Source organism: Hipposideros armiger, unplaced genomic scaffold (genome assembly GCF_001890085.2).
Source record: "Hipposideros armiger isolate ML-2016 unplaced genomic scaffold, ASM189008v1 scaffold_146, whole genome shotgun sequence".
Lineage (NCBI taxonomy): Eukaryota > Metazoa > Chordata > Mammalia > Chiroptera > Hipposideridae > Hipposideros > Hipposideros armiger.
Genome location: NW_017731496.1, coordinates 2461450 through 2480874, shown reverse-complemented (window position 1 = coordinate 2480874; position 19425 = coordinate 2461450). Strand labels below are relative to the sequence as shown.

At 37.7% G+C, this 19425-nt stretch overlaps 1 protein-coding gene across 5 annotated transcripts in view; it reads left to right on the top strand.

Moving 5' to 3' along the window:
• RICTOR (RPTOR independent companion of MTOR complex 2) overlaps positions 1 to 19425 on the top strand; it is a 107286-nt gene continuing 87861 nt past the window's right edge. For 2 of the 5 annotated variants that reach the window (XM_019650743.1, XM_019650741.1), the window contains exons 1-2: positions 2 to 270; positions 439 to 486. In XM_019650743.1, the coding sequence (XP_019506288.1) occupies positions 222 to 270; positions 439 to 486 (97 nt within the window). In that variant the 5' untranslated portion in view covers positions 2 to 221. Of the gene's footprint in view, positions 271 to 438; positions 487 to 8264; positions 8286 to 17430; positions 17508 to 19425 lie in introns of those variants that run through there. The other 3 variants (XM_019650742.1, XM_019650745.1, XM_019650744.1) reach the window with 3 other exon arrangements.

The following is a 19425-nucleotide window of genomic DNA, read 5'->3' as shown; positions in this document are numbered from 1 at the left end:
CCGCGCCCTCTAGGTCCCGAACGAGACGACGCGTAACCGCGAGCTCCACAGACCCTGAGTCTGCACGGAGGTCCCTGCGCGCCGGGGGCAGACTCGCCGCCGCCCGCCGCCACGGAAGGGCGGGGGAGATGCCGCTGGGGGCGGGCGAGGCGCGCGGGGAGGGGAAGGGGTTCTCGCGCGATTGGGCGAGGTTTCCGGTGTTGTGACTGAAACCCGTCAATATGGCGGCGATCGGCCGCGGCCGCTCGCTGAAGAACCTCCGAATACGAGGTAAGCTCGCTGCAGCCTTCATCCCCGCCGCTCGGCGCCCGCCACCCCTGGCCCTTGCTCCCCCTGGCCCTGGGCGGGGGGAGCAAGCGGGGCTCTGGCCGGGGCCAGGTCTGCCGCCGCTGGCCTGCCCTCGAATCCTAATTGGGTCTGTGTGTCTATTTCGCGCAGGGCGGAATGACAGCGGCGAGGAGAACGTCCCGCTGGATCTGACCCGAGGTAACGGGGGGCGCCGCGGGCTCCGGCGAGGGCGCGCTGCCGGGAAGGAGCCGGGTCTGGGGGCCGGGGACAGGGGCGGGCTGCGCACGGGACCGACGGGGGTGCGGGCGCCAGAGACGGAGCCCGGGGCCGCCTCCCCGGACCCATCCCCCTTCCCGGAGCCCGCTTCCCTCGCCCGGAGCTCCTCTCCGGGCCTCTGGGTGCTGTGGGTGCCGGGAGCACGGAGCGGGACACGGCGCAGCCGGCGACCCTCTGGGTTTCCTGGATTCCCGAGGAAACGCTTCGCTCCTGTCCCGGGGCTCGTGCAGCCGAATCCTGGGGGCGGCCGGAGGGAGGTGGAGGCTGTTCTTTAGGTTGCCGGAGGATGTCAGAGGGAAGAGCGACCACATCCTGCCTTCCCCGTCTCCCCGAGCAGAAGCCGGACCTGCTCGGTTCTTGCTGACTGCGTGAAATGCGTTCCCTTTGCCCACCGCCCTGGGGGACCCGTAGCCCTGATCACTCGGTAGCGAAACCGAGCGCGGGTGGGTACTGCAAAGTGTCTGATTTGCGCTGTATTTCCCTCCCGTTTCCCTTTCCCGGGCGGCTGGGATTGTAGTTGGCAAAGACCGCCCCCTCGCCCTCGCCGCAGGTTCATTGTTTACCTTCTGCAGTGGCGATGGGTTTGTTTACACCTTCGAAACCGGGTAAAAACCCCGGTTATATTTTTAAAGATCTAATCCGGCTACTGGTCAGCGTATCTTCTCAGTCATCGCACTGGAGTCCATTCGATAATATCTTCGCTGAAGATTTAGTAGTTGTGTACAGGGTTTTTCCTTTCTCGTCCACGGTAAACAGGATTTGGTCTGCTGATTCCGAAGAAGTCATATTTCACACCAGCCTCAGCGTAGAGTGTAGCCTGGTTCAGCTGTACAGAATCAGTTTCCTTTTTGAGATCCGAAAAACACATTAGGAAGTTAAGAAAAGTGGTTGTAAATATTCTACAATATATAAAACAAAACAAAAAATTTTTAACCTATGTTGTACTTGACAGATGGACTGTTATCTACAGTGTTAGACGCAGGGTCATTGTTGAGGCTCATCTCTGTATTTAAAGCATAGTGCGTTCTCTGTTTTATTCTGTATATCATAATGTAAGATTACTGTTTAATAAACTAAAAGGCTAGTTTTTAGCTACCAGAATACATTTTTGTAACAATATCTTATTCTGAAAGTTCAGGGACTTAACTTTTGGATGAACTAGGTCCTTTTACTGGCAGAAGAGTTTCTAAACTATAATAAGGCTTAGGTATAGAAATGGCAACTAATTAGATCACTAATGCTGTAAATTGGAACATTTTTTCAGCAGAGAGGGTTTGAATATTAGTATAGAAAGATGTAAAGTTTTTGACTTTTTGTAATAGTTTGGGAACATATGTAACACATATATGTTACGAACGTGAAATGTACATTAAATATATGTGGGAAAAGATTTTCTGGTAAATTTCCTAACAAAATTAGCAAAATTCCATCAAGGCTCACAATTGGCATTTGAGTTCTGTAACAAATGTAGTTTATTAGTGACTTAATTTGTATATGAGAATATATGTTTTAGATGGAGGTGAAAGAGCATTTATTAGATAGATCTTGAGTCTAACTTCTGCATTAAAAACCTGGTTGGATGTGGTGCTAGAAATAAGTTACAGTTGTGCTTTAAATTGAGTTTGTTGTCAAAATTTTGGATTGTGAAAGAGCTGTGTACAGTGCAAATTTGATGTGATACCTTTGGTTTACTCCAATTTTCCTCAAATACACAGATAACTCTCTATGTTTACTATTTAAAATGCAATATTCCCTGAGCATTTAGTAGATACCTATGTCCATAGGCGTTCCTAGATAATACAAAAAGTGCAGAAAATGGTATTTCTACTTTCTCTGACAAAATGTACTTCAGTTCAGAATGAAATACACACAACCAATTGAAACCGATTGCAAAAGCAATATACAACTAAGAGTGAGAGGTTATATGAGAACTGTATTCCTAAATGCTAAGGAAGTTTAGAAATAAAGTAATCTGGGTTAGATTCATTATATAGTGACGCTATTGTTTAAGCAATTGCTATTCTGACAAACATTTCATTGTTAAAAGAAGGCTTGCGGATCTAACATGAAGAAAAGTTCATGAGGATTTAAACTTTAGTAATAATTTGAGAACTGTGGGGGAGTCTGAGTTGCAGCTGAAGGGCAGCTGTTTGTGGATTGGATTACAGTATGTTTTAGGTAAAGTTTAGGTAACCAAAAATAATATATATTTTTTTAATGGTACCTCAATGATTGTGCTCATTCTAATTTTTTAATGTAATCTTTGAGAAATTCATTGTGTAGATATCTAACAAAGTTCATTATAAAATAGAGGTCATGGTCATTGTAATTCCTTTAAGAAAAGAGCAGATTGTCAAGTCAAATAGTTCTGGGTTTTAATTCAGCTGTGATGCTTAATAGTTAGGTGATTTGGGGCAAGTATTTGACCTTGCTTAATTAACTCTTGGTTTCTTCATCTCAAAAAGAGAGAGGGAGAGGGAGAGAGAGGTTGAGTGGGAGAAAGAGAGAGAACTTCAAAGGTTATTAAGAATGGGAAAGTAAGTGAGCTAGTGCTTAATGGAAGTACTCAGCATAGTACCTTAAACTCTGTGAGTGATGTTAATGAAATGCTAGTTGCCTTCTTACACTATGAAATCAAATGATATATTTAAAATATTTCAAATGATTGTTTTGAATATTATACACTTGTTAATAAAGAATTATGGTATTGATGTCATTTTATTGAGACATTCTATTAAATTGAATATAGTCTGAAGTAGAGTTCTTGAATATAACAATTGTAAAAAAGTAATGGGAGATTAACAGCAAATTAGGTCTAAGCAAAGAGCAATGTATTAGTGAACTTAACATAAAATGGGATATTTTATTTTATAGAACCTTAGAATTTTTCTCCCTGACTCCAGAAAATGTCCTAGCAGTCATAACTTGGCTGGCCTTGCAAGTGTCTTGGGGCCCAGAAAAGCTTTAAGGTTCTTTGGTTTTGATGGTGGTGTTAGTGCTGTGGTTCATACGTAGTCTGTCTGCTTCAGTTAAACATTGTTGATGGATTAATTTTGATCTAGTTTAGAAATTTCATTGTAGTAGATGTTGTAGTCAACTTATTGTTAATTGTTGCTTTCAGTTTTGTTTTGACAACTACTCTATTTAATTTGTGAAAGTCCCTGATACTTGCTATTGATATTAAATACATTCTCTGTTTTGCAATCCAAAATCTAGTTTGAAACCCACAGGCTTCCCTTTTAGCCACTTCTACTGCAAGGATACTCTATTTTTTATCAGTCCAGTTGTGCACCTCTTCCTGGTCCAGAACAACTTGAAAAGACACAGTATTTTTCCTGTGTGAGCCCTTCCTAGTATAATGTAATTGTTGTATTCAAAGTGAATTCTGAGGACATCACACGCTTATATTCAAATATAACTATTAGAATATAATTTATTTAACAGTATTGAGTTATATACTTTTTGGTTATCCAACCTTTTTACTTTCCATTAGCAAGAATAAAAAAAGTGATTGTCTTAGGTGATGTTTTAATAAATAGAAAAGTAGGAAGGTTTTTTGAATAATGACTTGAACACTAACTTTTTGTTTTCTAATTTCTTCTGGTTAGGAGATTACTCATGTTGTTTAATTGCTCACTTCAGTTAAAACAAACATTGAATGCTTGTAATATACTAGATGCTGAATTGAGTGCTAGAGGAATAAAGATGAGGAAGATGTTACTCCTGTTTTAGAAGTTTACTGGAACAGACAAAAAAAGTGATTGCAATATGGAACAATAAATTGAGTAATCAAAGTGTACAGGAACAGAAATAGCGCGTAGGAGAAAATGATTAACTGGTGGGTAGAGGATCAGAAAAGGCTTTACTGAGGGGTTGACTTCTCATAAGAATAGTCATGGACATAGTGGAAGGAAATGTGGGCTCTCAGAATATACCACACACCTTGGGAAAGGTGGAGGTAAAGTCAGTGGGCAGAGGAGCTGCCTAGGAGGCTACTGATATAATCTAAGAGATGATGGGGAACTAGGCCAGGGTGTAGGGGGCATAAATGAAGTTGAATATATACTGGAATGGAGGAGTCACCTAATTTTTTCTTCAGATTCCATACTGGGAATCCTACGCTGTACAGGGAATTTTTATTTCTTTATTAAGAAGGTACAAGCTGTCTAATGTGAATTCGCTTGTCTTCCTTTTATATTTTACCTGTACGTAGCTTCTGTTTCTGTGAGTCAGAGAATAAAGAATCTCTGACCCTTTCTGAGATTAACCTGGAAAGAAATTTTATGCTCCTAATACTTTTCCTCTAAGATGCTTTGTAGAAACTAGTATCTCTTGCTTCTTCATGTTTCCTTCCTATTGGCTCACATTTCTCATGTTCAGCAACATTTGTTGTATCCATATGGATCAGATACTAGACTAGGTAGGCATAGGATGATGATGGGAGATGTGGAAAGATAAAAACAAAGATTATGAAACAGTTATTTTTCTGTAGGCTCTACAGACAATAGTTTATCTTCACTCCTCTGCTTGCTTTCTTAACCACTATAGTCTTGCAAGCACACCTTTCCCCCTGTACTGAGAATAGCTTCTTAAACAATGCTAGTAGGGCCGGCTGAGTGGCTCAGTTGGTTACAAGTTAGCTTAAGAGCACGAGCTCTGAGGAGCAGGGCCGCCGGTTCAATTCCCACATGGGCCAGTGATGCAGCTCCTGCCGCTGAGCTGCCAGCAGGTGGCAGGATGGCTCAGCTGGTGAGAGCACGTGCTCCTAACAACAAGACTGCCTGTTCGATGGTGGGCTATGCCCACCCACAACTAAGACTGAAACCTTGAGCTGAGCTGCCACCCGGATGGCTCAGTGGATAGAGTGTGCACTCTTAGCAAGGCTGCTGGTTTGACTCCCGCATGGGATGGTGGCTACGTCCACCTGCAACTAAGATTGAAGACAGCACCTTGAGCTTAGAGGCCACGAACTGCTGACAGGCAGCCAGATGGTGACTGGTGCCCTCCACAAGGAATATTGAAGAACAGCAACTTGGCTGGTCCCCCTCCCCCAATTCCTCAATTTAAAAATAAATAAATAAATACAAATAAAGAATGCTGGTAATCTCATGCAAAATTAATTGGCATTTTTAAGTCCCCCGTTCTATTAGTAGTAGTATTGTATTAATAGTTTTGTTCTGGGCACTAAAATATATTTTCTCACTTAATCTTCAGCGGCTCTTTGAGGTACTCTTATTATCCCTATTTTACAGTTGAGGATATAGGCTTTGAAATTGTAAAGGATCGGACTCAGAAGGTAAGTAATGCAGCCCCGGTCACAGGGTAGTGAGTGAATAACTGCAGATCATGCATTGTAGCTACTACACTATTGCTGTTCCTCCCGCTCTTCCTCACCTGACTTCTGTGAAGTAGTCTCCTGGTTCTTTCCCTGCCTCTCGTGCTGCTGCTGCTGCGCTCTCACTGGTTTTCCAGCTCCGTAAGCCAATGAGCTCTAAGGTTCTGCCCCTGCCGTCTTTTCCTCTCTACTCCTGGTGCAGCCTTTTCACTCTTGGCTTCAAAAACCCATGAACTGAGAAGGTTATGATAATTACATTTTTATTTAGACTTTTTCTTCTGAGCTTGCAAAACATGTTAGCATCTGTATTTGGTAATCATCTCAAAGTCGTGATGTGTAAAATGTTGCACCCCGTATCCTCCCTACTTCTCACTTCCTCGGTACCACCACCACCCTGTTATTCAAGCTAGAGACCTACAGTATTTCCTCATGTAAGACAGACCCTGTTTTGAAAAATTTGGGGTCTAAAAACTGGGTGCGTCTTATACAGTGGTTGCAGATTTTATTTTACTTGCATTTCCCGCAAGTGATGAGTTGTATGAATTGTATGATGAATAAAACTTGAGTTCAATAACTTTATGTAATACATTTTTTTCAAATTTCGGGCCCCCAAATTAAGGTGCGTTGTATACATGGGAGCGTCTTATACATGGGGAAATGCGGTCCTGTTCATCCTCTTTGTTCAGTTGCCAGGTTCCTCCAGTTTGCCTCTGAAATATCTAGTGAATCCAGTTTCTCCTTCTGTTCCCATTGTTTGCTCTAGTTCACATCCTCATCTCGTTTGGATGATAGTAAAATCTTTTCTCTCACCTGTTTTCAATCCCTCTGCTGTATGATTGCCAAGATTTCCCTGAAATCTAGAGCTGATCTTGTCATTCCCCTAAATAAAAAAACAAAACACAGACACTCACGCTGTACTGGCTCAGTTTTGCTCACTGAATAAAGTCCAAATTCCTTAGCTTGGCATTGAAGGCCTTTTATGATTTATTTCAGCATTTTCTTCTGTACTATATTAATCTTACTATTCTCAATCTATCTGCCTCTCTGCAGAGTTCTCTTATGTAACACACTCCATCCCTGATTCACACACAGTACTTCTCAGAGGGATTGGGGCGAGTTTGCCAGCTTAAAGCACCACCTCTGCTTTCCTGATCTTTCCCCTTGGAGACTGTGCTATGCCCCTGATTGAGAATCACTGCTTTAGTTGAAGATGATTGTTTGTTATTCCCTGCACATGGCGTGCAGTTTCTATTTACTTGAGCTTTCATAGGTTGTTTCCTCTGCCTAGAATTCCATTTGCAGCACTACTTATCGAAATTCTAGTTTAAGGCTTAGGCCACGTGCCACTCTGGAAATTCTTCCTAATCGTCGCAGTGAGAATTCGTTGCTTCCTCCTTCACTTCTCCACATCTCTGTTTCTTTTCAGATATCACTTATCACTGCCTGATTTAAATGTTTTGTCCAGCTCTTTTTCCCTCACTGGATCTTTAGCTTCTTCCCCAGTATCTATCATGTAATAACTGATATATTTAGCAAATGGAGAAAGAGACTGGAAAAGGAGTGGTACTGAGCTGTATCAAGGAGAGCAGACGTATTATATTAATAAAAGAGCATTTTAAGTTTGCACTCCTCAGGGACAGTGCAATTGATGGTGCCATGAAACGGAGAAATCATTCTGGAAGGGATGATAATGAGCTGCATTTTGAATTGAAGTCGGTTGACTGTCAGAGATGTGTAAGAGGTAGCAGCAAGTACTGGGATGGAGGTTTCAGTAGTTGTGAATTTGTATCGGGCATTGAGGGAAGAATGTAAATGTCGAAACAGCGGAAAATAGGAGTGTTACAGGGTAAACTGATGAGAGTGTGTGTCACAGTGGAGGAATCAGTACAAAGAAAGGGGCCAACAGAAGAGGAGAAAAGGAGCAAGAGTAGGACTTGTGAAGCCAGGAGGAGAGTCTTGGGTTGAAGGGCTTGTGAGACTAGCATTGAAGTGGAAGTCTGGAGCACTGTTCTGCCCTTTATAACCTGAGGGTGATTTGGGGTTGCTATTTACCCTCTGGGCTTCAGTGTCCTACTCTATCACATGCGTACTTTATTGCATTTGTAGCACTTTCGCTTTCTGTCTTTGTGATTCTCAGATATCACCTTGTTTCTGGGATATTGAAAGGTTAAAGAGAAAGCATTTATAGCCTTGTTAAATCACTGTGAGAAGTATTCCCATAAACAGTAATGAATACATGTAGGAGTGATCGTGTTTCATAGCACTTTAAATGTAAATTATAGTCAACTCTCAATTTCCTTTTAAGTGATCATCTGCAGTGACTTGCTGCCTCCTCCCCTCCCAGGTCTCAGACTACTGAAAATAGGGCTCTGAAAAGCACAGTGGGGTGAGTGAATGGTTTGCATGCCTGTGTATCTGTGCCTCAATCACCAAACTAAATACAGTCCACTCTCAGTTACCTGTACTTAATAAAAAAGTGAATAATGGTGGAAGAGTGCTAAATATATAATCTAAATATCATTATTTATATGGACTTTGGGAAGATTTTATTTTCTTTCCTCCCCTACAATAAGTTGGTGTATCTGAATTTTGTATTTGAATTATTAGCATCATTTTTTTATTTCCTAAGCAAGTACTATTAAATAGTGGAAGTAAACAGGCTCAGAAATTTATTAGGTAATACACATGAATAATTGAGAGTTGACTGTGCTTTTTGGATCATCCATTGTTTTGTATTATCTGTGATTTTTTTGTTAGCGTGGCCAGGTTAAAGCTGAATAGCTACTTTAAAATTATATCTCTACAATTATTGTACTTATAAAATTATATAGATACCAAACTAAATTGAAAATAATTATGTAAAACTAGCTAAATATAACATTCATATGTCCAAAGTCATAAGGATTGAAATAGAGCCTAAACCTAAATACATTCTTAAAATTCTTCTTCAACAGTCTTGTAGCCCAACAGATTGCATAAACTGAACAATGTACCTGGTAATGATGACTTTTATGTAAAATATAATAAAATTGAGGATATACTGAGACTTCAAACATATCCTGTTTAAGGAGTCGACTGAGTATATTAAGAAATACAGAAAAGAGTAATAACATTAATTACCAAGATTTAAAAGAATCTGATTTCTTCAATTATTTTACCATTTTTTACCCCAATATGTTGAAGAATTTGGATTTGTAGTGGTTTGTTAATGTCAGAATTTTTTTTTTTAAGATTTTTATTGGGGAATTGGGGGAGGGGAACAGTGTTGGGGAATCGAGGAAAGGGAACAGACAAGTTGCTGTCCTTTTTGTTCTTCTGTCTAGTTGTGGAGGATGTCACTTTACTGGCCCATGTTGGTATTATCATTGTGCTCTTCCCAGGTGAGGCAGATCGGTCGCCGGCCACTGGATGGCCGCTCACAGCAGTCACGAAAGCTCACGCCCGGCCAGCCCCACTGCAGCCTACGCTGGCAATGGCAACTCATGGCAGCCCAGCTCCAGGTCGAGCTGTTGTTCACCATCTTAGCTGTAGAGGGCGCAGCGTCACAGGCCCTCATGTGGGATCCGAACCAGGGCCCTGCTGTTCAAGTTGGGAAGTGTTATTATAAATCAGGAAGGCATAATTCTTGGCTTCAAGGAGTTTATACTGTAATTGGGATATACCTATATTAGGACATAGCATAAGACAGTAGTATTTGAAGCACCTGCCAATTATCTTTATAAGGGAGTCAAAAGCTGGAGAAATTTAGGAAAAAATGCAAGATAGGTAAGGAATGACCTAGAGGGAAGACTTCATAGCAGTGTTGATACCTGTAAGACCTTAAGGTAACATTTGACTAGAGCTCTGGATCAGTGTTTTAAAAAACTCATAACTTGTTTTTGTGAACTAACATATTTCTGGCATATTACTCAGTTTTTGAAGAAAATGTTGGGGAAAAGTTGGTGATGTGTTTTGTAATCTCTTAACTGAAGATTGATTATATTTTAGGGTTCTTCTGACCTTTGAAGGCAGTGCGGGGCTGGACTGAGAGATTTTAGACATATTTTGAAGTAATTGTGTGCTTCTGATTATGAATACATAAATGCTTGGTTGCATTCCAAACCCAAGCATAAGTGATTCTCTTCCATTGCTTTGTAGTATATGTGTCTCCTCTCCCCTTCATTAATACCACATGTCCAAAGGGCTCTGTAAATTTGTTATCCAACTTATTTCTAGATGTATGCAGTTTGGAAATAGAGACTAGAAATGGGATGGTTAATATTTTTGTTACTTTTAACACTAAAATGACTGTATTTTCTGATGTCTAAAATCAAACATGTGACCTGACAGTAATGTAGAATATTTGAAATTAAGATTATCCTGAAAAACATGGAATGTTTCATTGCCAAATCTAGATACCCTACCCAGACCTCTAGTTATTTGGGTAAAGGATAAACGGTGTTTGAGGAAATTATTGCTCTATTAAAGCAGTAAAATGAGAGTTGAATTGCCAGTTGCAGGAATTTTAGTAATTTTGTTCACAATCCATTGTAATTTTATGTGTTTCTTATAATATATAAAGAGTAAAGACACACAGAAGCTGTAAACAAAGAAGATTGCCAAGTAATTTACTTTTAGTGACGAAGAAGAAACAGTTTGCCAAATAAAAGTGTATTTAACGGTTTTAAAATGTGTGCACATATATATTATCAGTAGTTTCATACTTTGAGAAATCACATATTAAAATAGTATTGCTGATTATTTCCATGCTTAATGTTCATCCCTCATATACTAAAACTTCTAATTGCACTATTTTTTTCTACTCATAATTCCTATAATCCTATAATACACTTTACCACACCACCATCACCACCAGCCCTCTACCCCCAAGGGGAAGAAAAAAAAAAAAAGAAAACCTGAGGGGATAGAGTGGCAGAAAGAATGAGAGGACTCCAGTGGTTGGAGGTAGCTGAGCTGTGAACTGTAACATTTAGCTGTATGGAGATTTCTGTGTGTGTGACCAGGTGGCAAGTGGAATACTGGGGAACATTTTATTTAGCACATCTGTTGTAGATAAGTTTTTAATCCTGTCACATTTGATATTAGTATAAAATCATGATAATGGAATTTTGAATACAAATAGGTATTTCCTACCTTGTGTATTTAGAATGACTTGTGGTTTTATTACTAAGGTTGTAATTTCTAGTATTATTTTTGAATGGCATAACTTGGTACAAAGCAGATTGTATTAATTTTTATGCCACATAAGATTTCATGTGTCATGTAAGAATTTTTAACATGAGATTTTATAAGTTTAATGATTTAAATTTTAGATTAGCATAGCCTTAAAATGTTTAAATTACTTTATGTATTTTATTAATAAAAACCTTAAAATAGCCTTTTTCTCCTTTGTTAGGGGAGAGTTTAGCATTGTGTATTCATTTTTCAACATTGTTTTGAATACATAAATATATATTATTGTTTTTACCTAGCAAAATGGAAGACATTTTAAAAGATACTAGTTGTTTTTAGAAGCAAATGAAAAAGAGAAGATTAAGATATTTGGATAAACTGTTGCAGTTGCCTTTTTGTATCTTATTATTTCTTCTAATAGTTTTGTTTAAAAAGTTTAGACTTATTTTTGAGTCCTAAGAATATTTTTTTCACTTACATCAATAATTATTTATATATTGTATAGCTACCACAAGAGAAAAAGTGTAATTATTTTTAAAATACGTAATTATGTTGCCACTAAATATTTACCTGGGGTACTTGAATATGAGTGGATTTGGGGGAGATATGTGTGTATGTAAGTATTATGTCCATTTTTAAGCATATTTAGAAGCTACTTTAGGAATTATTTTATTAGAACCCTCATTCAAAACACATCTTCTCTACAATATCTGACAGGTGTCATCCATCAAACCTTCCACTGATAGGTAGCTTATTCAGCTTATTTGTTGAGCAGCTGTGTTTGCTAATAAAATTCATAAATTAACCAAAAATATAATAAAATAATACTTTCGTAGTAATAGGTCCTAGTTATTTTTTTGAAACAGTTCTTTTATAAGTATTTACAGATAAAAAGTATTAGGTGTAATCGGATTGTACACTGCCATAGGCTGTTAGAGAGAGACTCTCACTCTTCCTTTCCTTTCGTGGGCCAGTCACCAAGTATTTTCTGATTCCATTGTTGTGTCCAACATTGTTCTGGTTGCTAGATGTTTAAGGCATGGTCTTTGATTACAAAAAATTCCAGCAGCTACCGTGTTTTGAACCTTATTATATGTTGGGGACTGTGTTAAAAAAACATTACTTAAATTATCTAATTTAATCTTCTTACAAACCTAGGAAATATGTATTAACATCCTTAAGTAACTGATGAAGAAAGTGGGGCCCAGAGGCTACCTAATTAGCCCAAAGGTCATATTGGCAGTAAGTGAGAGAGGTAGGATTCAGATCCCATTCTTTGTTTTTGATTGTAAAACCTCTGCACTCAACCTTTACAATCTCTCTAAAAACAAGTACGATAGAAGATAAATCATATTGCTGGAATAATTAGTAACTAAATGAATATCTATTGTAGGACTGTTTGTTGATTTGGAGCCCTCAAGAAGCAAGTTACTTACTGGCTGAGCTCTGAAATGTACATTTTAAACATTTTAGATAAAATTGTTTCTAGAACTGTTATATATTTCTCTCCTTTCTGAAGAACATATCAACTATATTTTAACTTTTTCTCTTTGGTTAGGGTCATTATGATATCAATTATTGTTTATATTACTACCCTATGTAACATTGGACTGCTCTTTTTAATCTTACGTGCTGTTTCATTGCTGTCAGCTATCACTTCATAGTGCAATTATTGTTCCTATTTTAGTGGTCTATTCTTTATTTTTTACTTTTACTGTGCTATAAAATGAAAACTATTGATATATAACTGGACTTGTTAATATATATGGACAATAAAGTTCAATGGGTTCCATTTTAAGGAATTAAGGGGGCTTTACTGTCAATAATATATATGACCTGTAGTGAATAAATTTGATGAGGATACATACTTTGAATTTTTATTGCCATTTTTTTTGAAGTGCTTATTTTTGCATCCTGGTTGTTTTCTAGGTAGGTGATTGCCTCATAGCATAGTTCGAGGTAGATGATGCACGACTTGATAAGTTGGTGTATTTGTATACAATATTAATAGCAGGATTATATAAAATAGATAATAAGGTACCAGACATGACTAATATGGACAAAGGAACATTTAATGACAATTGCATGATTATTAATGCTTAATTAATAAATGATTAATTGCATAATACAGAGCCAGTCTAGCACTGGAGCTAAGAACATGGGCTTTAGAGCCAGACAGATCTGGATTTGAATCTTGACCCTGGCCTCTTAGAAGTTTTTGACTTTGGACGAGTTGCCTTTTCCGAGCATATTTTCACATCTCTATTGGAGATAACACTTAATTTGAGGCATGAATGAAATGTTTGTAAAATACTTACCACAGCTTTGGCACACAGATAAAAATAAGTAGATATCAGGTGTTCTTTATGTGGTCAGTTAAAGCAAAGGAGATGAGAGAAAGGAGAGATCAGTGTGAGCTGGAAAAAATAAATGCAAGTGAGGCATTATTTCAACTTTGATTAGGATATGGTTCGATCAAGAGGAATGGAGCATGAATAAAGGCATGGAACATTTTACTGAGAGAGAAATAGTAAGGATGTAGAATTTTAGTATTTATGTTGGATTTGTAGGGTAGGGATAAGTTATTGAAGCCCTTGAAGACTATGTGGGGACTTTAGACCCTCTTCTCTTTTTACATGTTAAAAGATCTAATATAGTGAGAGAGCAGTGAATATTATTATTATTATTATTTTAATTTTTGTTGGGGAATTGGGGAAGGGGAACAGCCAAGTTGTTTTCCTTCAATCTTAGTTGTGGAGGGAGCAGCCAGCTCAGCTCCAAGTTTAGTCGCCATCTGGCCGGCCGACGGCAGCTCAGTGGCAGCTCAGCTCATGCAGAGCTCACTGGCCCATAAATGGAGTCGAACCGGTGACCCCGTTGCTCAGAGCTTGCGCTCTTAACCAACTGAGCCACTAGGCTGGCCCGGTGAATATTATTTTTAAAAATATTTTGGAAGAAAACTTAGATCCAAAAAATGCTTGTCATCATAAGTGTACAGTTCTGTGAATTTTGACAGACTGAACACATGGATAATCAGAACTCAGATCATTAATTAGAATATTGCAATACCCTAGGAGCTCCCATTCTGCCCCTTTCCAGGTACTACTTCCCCTACCGAGGATACTACTACTCTGACTTCTGACATGACAGATTAGTTTTGCCTGTTTTTGAACTTTATATGATGTACTCATACAGTATATATCCTTTTGTATCTGACTTTATATGCCCAATGTTGTGTTGTATTACTGTGTTGTATGTAGAGTTAAAGTTACTTTAATCCAAGTCTGCTTATGTGTGTCTGGTGTGTCATGGTGTGGATGAATTCTCTCTTTTTGACTGGGCAGTAGATTTGTATGAGTGGATAGAGTGGAATTACACTAATTCCAACTTTCTTTAAAATGTTTAAATCATTTTCTGAATATTTGTATCATTTTCCTCTTCAGCTTAACCTTTTAATAGGTTTCAGCCAGTTATCACATCTAGATAGGTAATTTTTTAAAAAAGTTTTTTCTTATTGACTGTTTAACTAAAACAAAGCATAGATAATCAGATCACCATAAAGAGTTCAAAGCTACAGTTTAGAAAGTTGGAAAAATCAGAAGTCCAATTCAATAAAAGTTTTTGTTAACCTAATTAAATTGGTGGAATGATACCAAAATTGGTTTAGAATTTCTATAGAGAAAAAGGGAGGATGATAAACATTACTTGGTCTTCCTTCAATAATACGCTCATGTGGACAATAATATGCTTATGTGGTAATATCAATATGTGTTACTATGTTAAATTTACAACATGTAGTTTTAAATGCACATCAAAGTTGAAAAGCTGTTCAAGTACAAAATAGAGATGCTTCTCCTTTAAAAGGCATGCATGTTTAAATGTCTGGTTCTTTTACTGAGATCTCAATAGGACATGCTATAGAAACGTACCACGTTTTTCTTTTGCTGTATGTGATAGTGTTTTGTGTTCCTTGACTTAAAATTATTTTTATTTTAACTTTATTAAAATGCAGTTGTTGCTTTTTTTAACTTAATTCTTCATTGAATTTTAGTTCTTCCCTCCTGAGCGTCGGTGATGCTTTGATAGAAGATTCCATTGTCCATCTCTTGGTGCTTGTCCCCAAGAAATTAGAACTGAATGTTGCGTAGGAAATTGATTAAATACTTACTGGAAAGCAGCCTGGCAACATGTGCTTAGCATAGATGAGTAGAATGAAGAGCATTTTACTTATTTCAGTATGCAAAAGAAAGAGTGAATATGAAAGTGAAACAAAAATATTCAACTATACTGAAAGTGAAGAAGTTTCTGATGAAGTGCGTTTTCTAAATATTGATAATTTAAAAAATTATTAGTACTTCATTTTAAATATTCACAATGTTTTAAATTTTTTATGCACTTACTCTGGAAGTATGGGAAACAATGACTTTGGAATTCTTTGAAGGTGAGAACATTTAATAACCTTGGAAGATCCTTGCTGATTTTGAGTCTAGACTATTTATTTCACTGAGCAGATTTAAATTGAGTATGGATTATTAGCTACCAAAAGAATACTTGTTTTTAGTGGTGAATTTTGAGTGATTGCTTGTTTGATTTTATTTGATGATTTTATTAGTTACGAATTACAAAATGCAGTAAATCTACATTTTTATCCATGTTTTTCAGGATTACATTACAATTGTTCTTATACATACTGGCACATCATCTTTTTTTTTTTTTTTTTCAACTGTTGTACATGATTTTTCCTAGAATAGAGCAGGAGTATGGTAAACTGTTGGCTGGCCAACATGATCAGAACGTGGTCTGAAATAATATTTTAATTACTAAAACATTACAAAATATGAAGGGTTTATCAAATGAAGTGTTGTTTTAGCAAACAATCTGGAAATTTTATATGCTTTGAAGTACATGTTTCCTTCTAAGCAGTCAGTCCCCTTGGAAAGGCATGTACTTGATCCAGTGGTAATGGCACTGTTCAAAACATTTTTAAAATTCTGTTTCAGAATTTTATGTTTCAGAAGATTGCTGAAACTTATAATATAGTCCTTTAAATTGCTGCTTGGTTTGTCCTTTGGGGATGAATTGGATTTTGGGAAATGTCAAATACAAATTGGGCTCAAATGTAATGGAAGTTCATTAATTCATTGATTTATTCACTCATTAATTTGAAAAAAATTAGTTGAGCACTGGACATACTGTCAGCACTGTATTAAATACTAGAAGGTGTATGACAAGATAATTTTTCTAAAAAATATACTATCATTATTTGTGATGACGACTGCCATTATAATCTAGCCCCTGGCCACCTCTACAACTATTCTCATAGCCTCTTCTCCTCTTATTCATTATATTTGGCAGAATGGCCTCTTTGCTCTTCATACCTACTCATATTCTCTTTTCAGGGCCTTTGCAGTCTGCTGCATTCTGTCTGGACTGTTCTTCCTCCAATATTTGTAGGCTTGGTCGCTCACTTTATTTAATTCTTTGTTCAAATATCACTTCGTCAGTGAGGCCCTTCTCTGATCATTCTATATAAAGTACAATAGCCCCCATCTCCATCACTTTTCATTATTTTATACTGTCTTTTCTTCCATAGCTCTTGTCACTTCTGCCATTACAATATTACTTATTGTCTGTCTCCCTAGAATGTAAGCTTTATGAGGACAAGCACTTTGTTTTGTTTACCATTGTATCTTCAGCGCCTAGAACAGCCCCAGCATTTTGTATTATGCTTGGTAAGTATTTATTAGCTGAATGAATGACTATCAAATTTGTGCTTTAGCTTGAGGGCTCCAGACCAAGTTTTTCACTGCTTACTCAACATCTTAACTATGTAGTCATGTATATCAAGCTTTTCTGTTTCAAAGTTACTAATTACCTTATTCGGAAAGTCTTTCTATATATCCCATGTGGGTTAAAAGCAATACTTTAATGGGGCCAAATCAGACACCCAGGAGACATCCTAGCCTCGTTCTTTGTCCTTATTTTACACATCAGATCTACAACCCAAAAGATGATTGTATCTCTGAAACGCCTATAAAATGTTTCTTTTTTCCATTTCTGTTGCCATGCCTTTATTCAGGCCCTCATATCTTTTCCTGGATGATGACATTTACTTTTAACTACACTCCCTGTTTTAGTTCTGTCCCAATCCACTCTTTTCATTGTAGCCAGCAACAGTTTTTCATGGAGTCAGTCTTAATTTCCCAGCAGCATTGAGCATCTTCCTTCTCTGAGCTTCTATAATACATTATGTTACCTTTCTTATAATATTGCTATAATTTGTTCACAGTTAACATTTATTGACTTTTACTATGTGCCTAGGTATTATTCTTCTGCTGGTGCTTCAGTGATGAAAAAAATGAAGTCTCTGCCCTTGAAGAGTTTATATTCTAATGGGGAGAATGCAGACAATACACACATGAATACAGAATTTTAAGTAATAATACATTCTCTGAATAATACAAAATTGGGATATGAAAGAGAGTTGAGTGGTGGTTGGGGACATTGTATGAGAAAGGTTCTCTGAGGCGGTGATATTTTCAGTTGATAACGGGACTAACCAGAAGGAACCAAGTGAAGATGGAGGGGAAAAGTCTTCCAAGCAGAAAGTACATGTAGTACAGAGGCCCAGAGGCAGGAAAGAACCAGTGCGGCTCATGCTTCATGAGGGAGAGGGAGAATGGAGAATATGAGACTCGAGAGGTAGGCGAGTAACAACTTGGGGATCGTGGTATGTTTGTAAAGGGGAAATCATTAGAACGTTTTAGGCAGGAGAGTGACACTATCTGATTTATTTAGAGAGATCACTCTGGCTGCTCTGTGAAGATTGGACTGTAGCCCATGGAACATGTCACTAAATCAATGTTAATTGAATCAGTGAATGAATTAATCCTTTCACTTTATATCCAGTTTGAATCACATGAGATTTAAGTATCATCATCAAGAGGAGAAAGCAGCAAAACCAACATTATAGAAATGATGGTTGTACTAAATGTCACTTCTTTGTAAACTGTGTATATCTAACCCTAATTATTTTAATATTTGAGTCACCAGATAATACCTGAGTTATCATTATTTAATGACAGTTCTTTGTCACTGTGTGTGGAACTGCTGTATTCATTCCATTAATTATTGTCTACCATAGACAGAGTATTCTGCTAAGTTCTCTGAAATTTCAAGGTTGAGGTTACAAGATGAATCAGACCATGCTCTTAAAGAAGCTCCAGTTAGTTGCATGCTGTTCAAAAAATGTAGTCGATTGGATGGATAGTTAAGCTTGACTGACAAAGCAGAAGGCCAAGAAGGGAGTGATTAGCCTTATGTGACCTCTGTAAAACGCGATTCTGCTCATTTTACTTTCCTGGTGCTGCTGCCAGATGCTTTCACTTAAATATTGAATCTGTCATTGGAAGTACAGAGAAACAGGGAAAATAGTAGAATGGGTGAAATTAATGTTACCTTTATTCTTTTAATGTTTTAAAATTTTGTTCTGAATTTGAGCTAAGTAAGCAGAATGGCTAATAGGCAAATTTTGGTGGAAAGACTTCTCTCGTATCACATTTATTTGCGTATTTTTAAAATTATTGTTTGTATGTCTTTCTTTTTTTTTAAGTGAATGAAGTCCCTGTAATCTGTTCTCTTTTAGCATGTAGATTTTCAGCTGGTTGTTCAAGCTAAAAGCTTTTATTTTTTACCTGATTTTGCCTTTTAAGTCTGTGGATGAACATTTATTTAATAAATAATTATTTTTATGTGCTATTGATGTCCTGGGTCCTGAATAATTTTAGAGGAAGGGATAGCATAAGCATATTTGTGCCTTTGGTAAAGTAAAATCATACTTTTGGGTTGGCAAGTGAATGTGTGGACTGTGGCAGAGGCCGCTCAGGGACCATGGCACTTTTTCCCTGGAGTGACAGGCACTGAAGCTTCATAATCCTCAGTGTGTCATCAGCGTAGTGTTCCCAGCAGCACTTGGGTTGACATTAGGCCTGTCTTGCCATAACAAATATAACTGTATAATGTCTGGGTTTGGGTTTGTTGATTGAGGGATGTTTTGCCCTTTTAGCAAAAAGAGGCGGACTTAACTGTTTATTAAATTGTATTGTTTTTTTACTGTTAGCATTTCCTAGAGAAAGTATGGTAGGTGCACCAGGAACATTGTAATAGCCTAAAATAAATAAGAGAAAGATTATGAAAATTTTTGATTAATTATCTGCCTTTAAAAAACAATTTTGGGTGAAAGTTTTTGGGTGTAGTCTCAACACTGAATTGAACACTAATGTGTTGTGTAAGTTCAATTGCTAGAAGTAGCATGCGTGTGATTCTTAACTGATAATATTTTTTTGATGGCTATC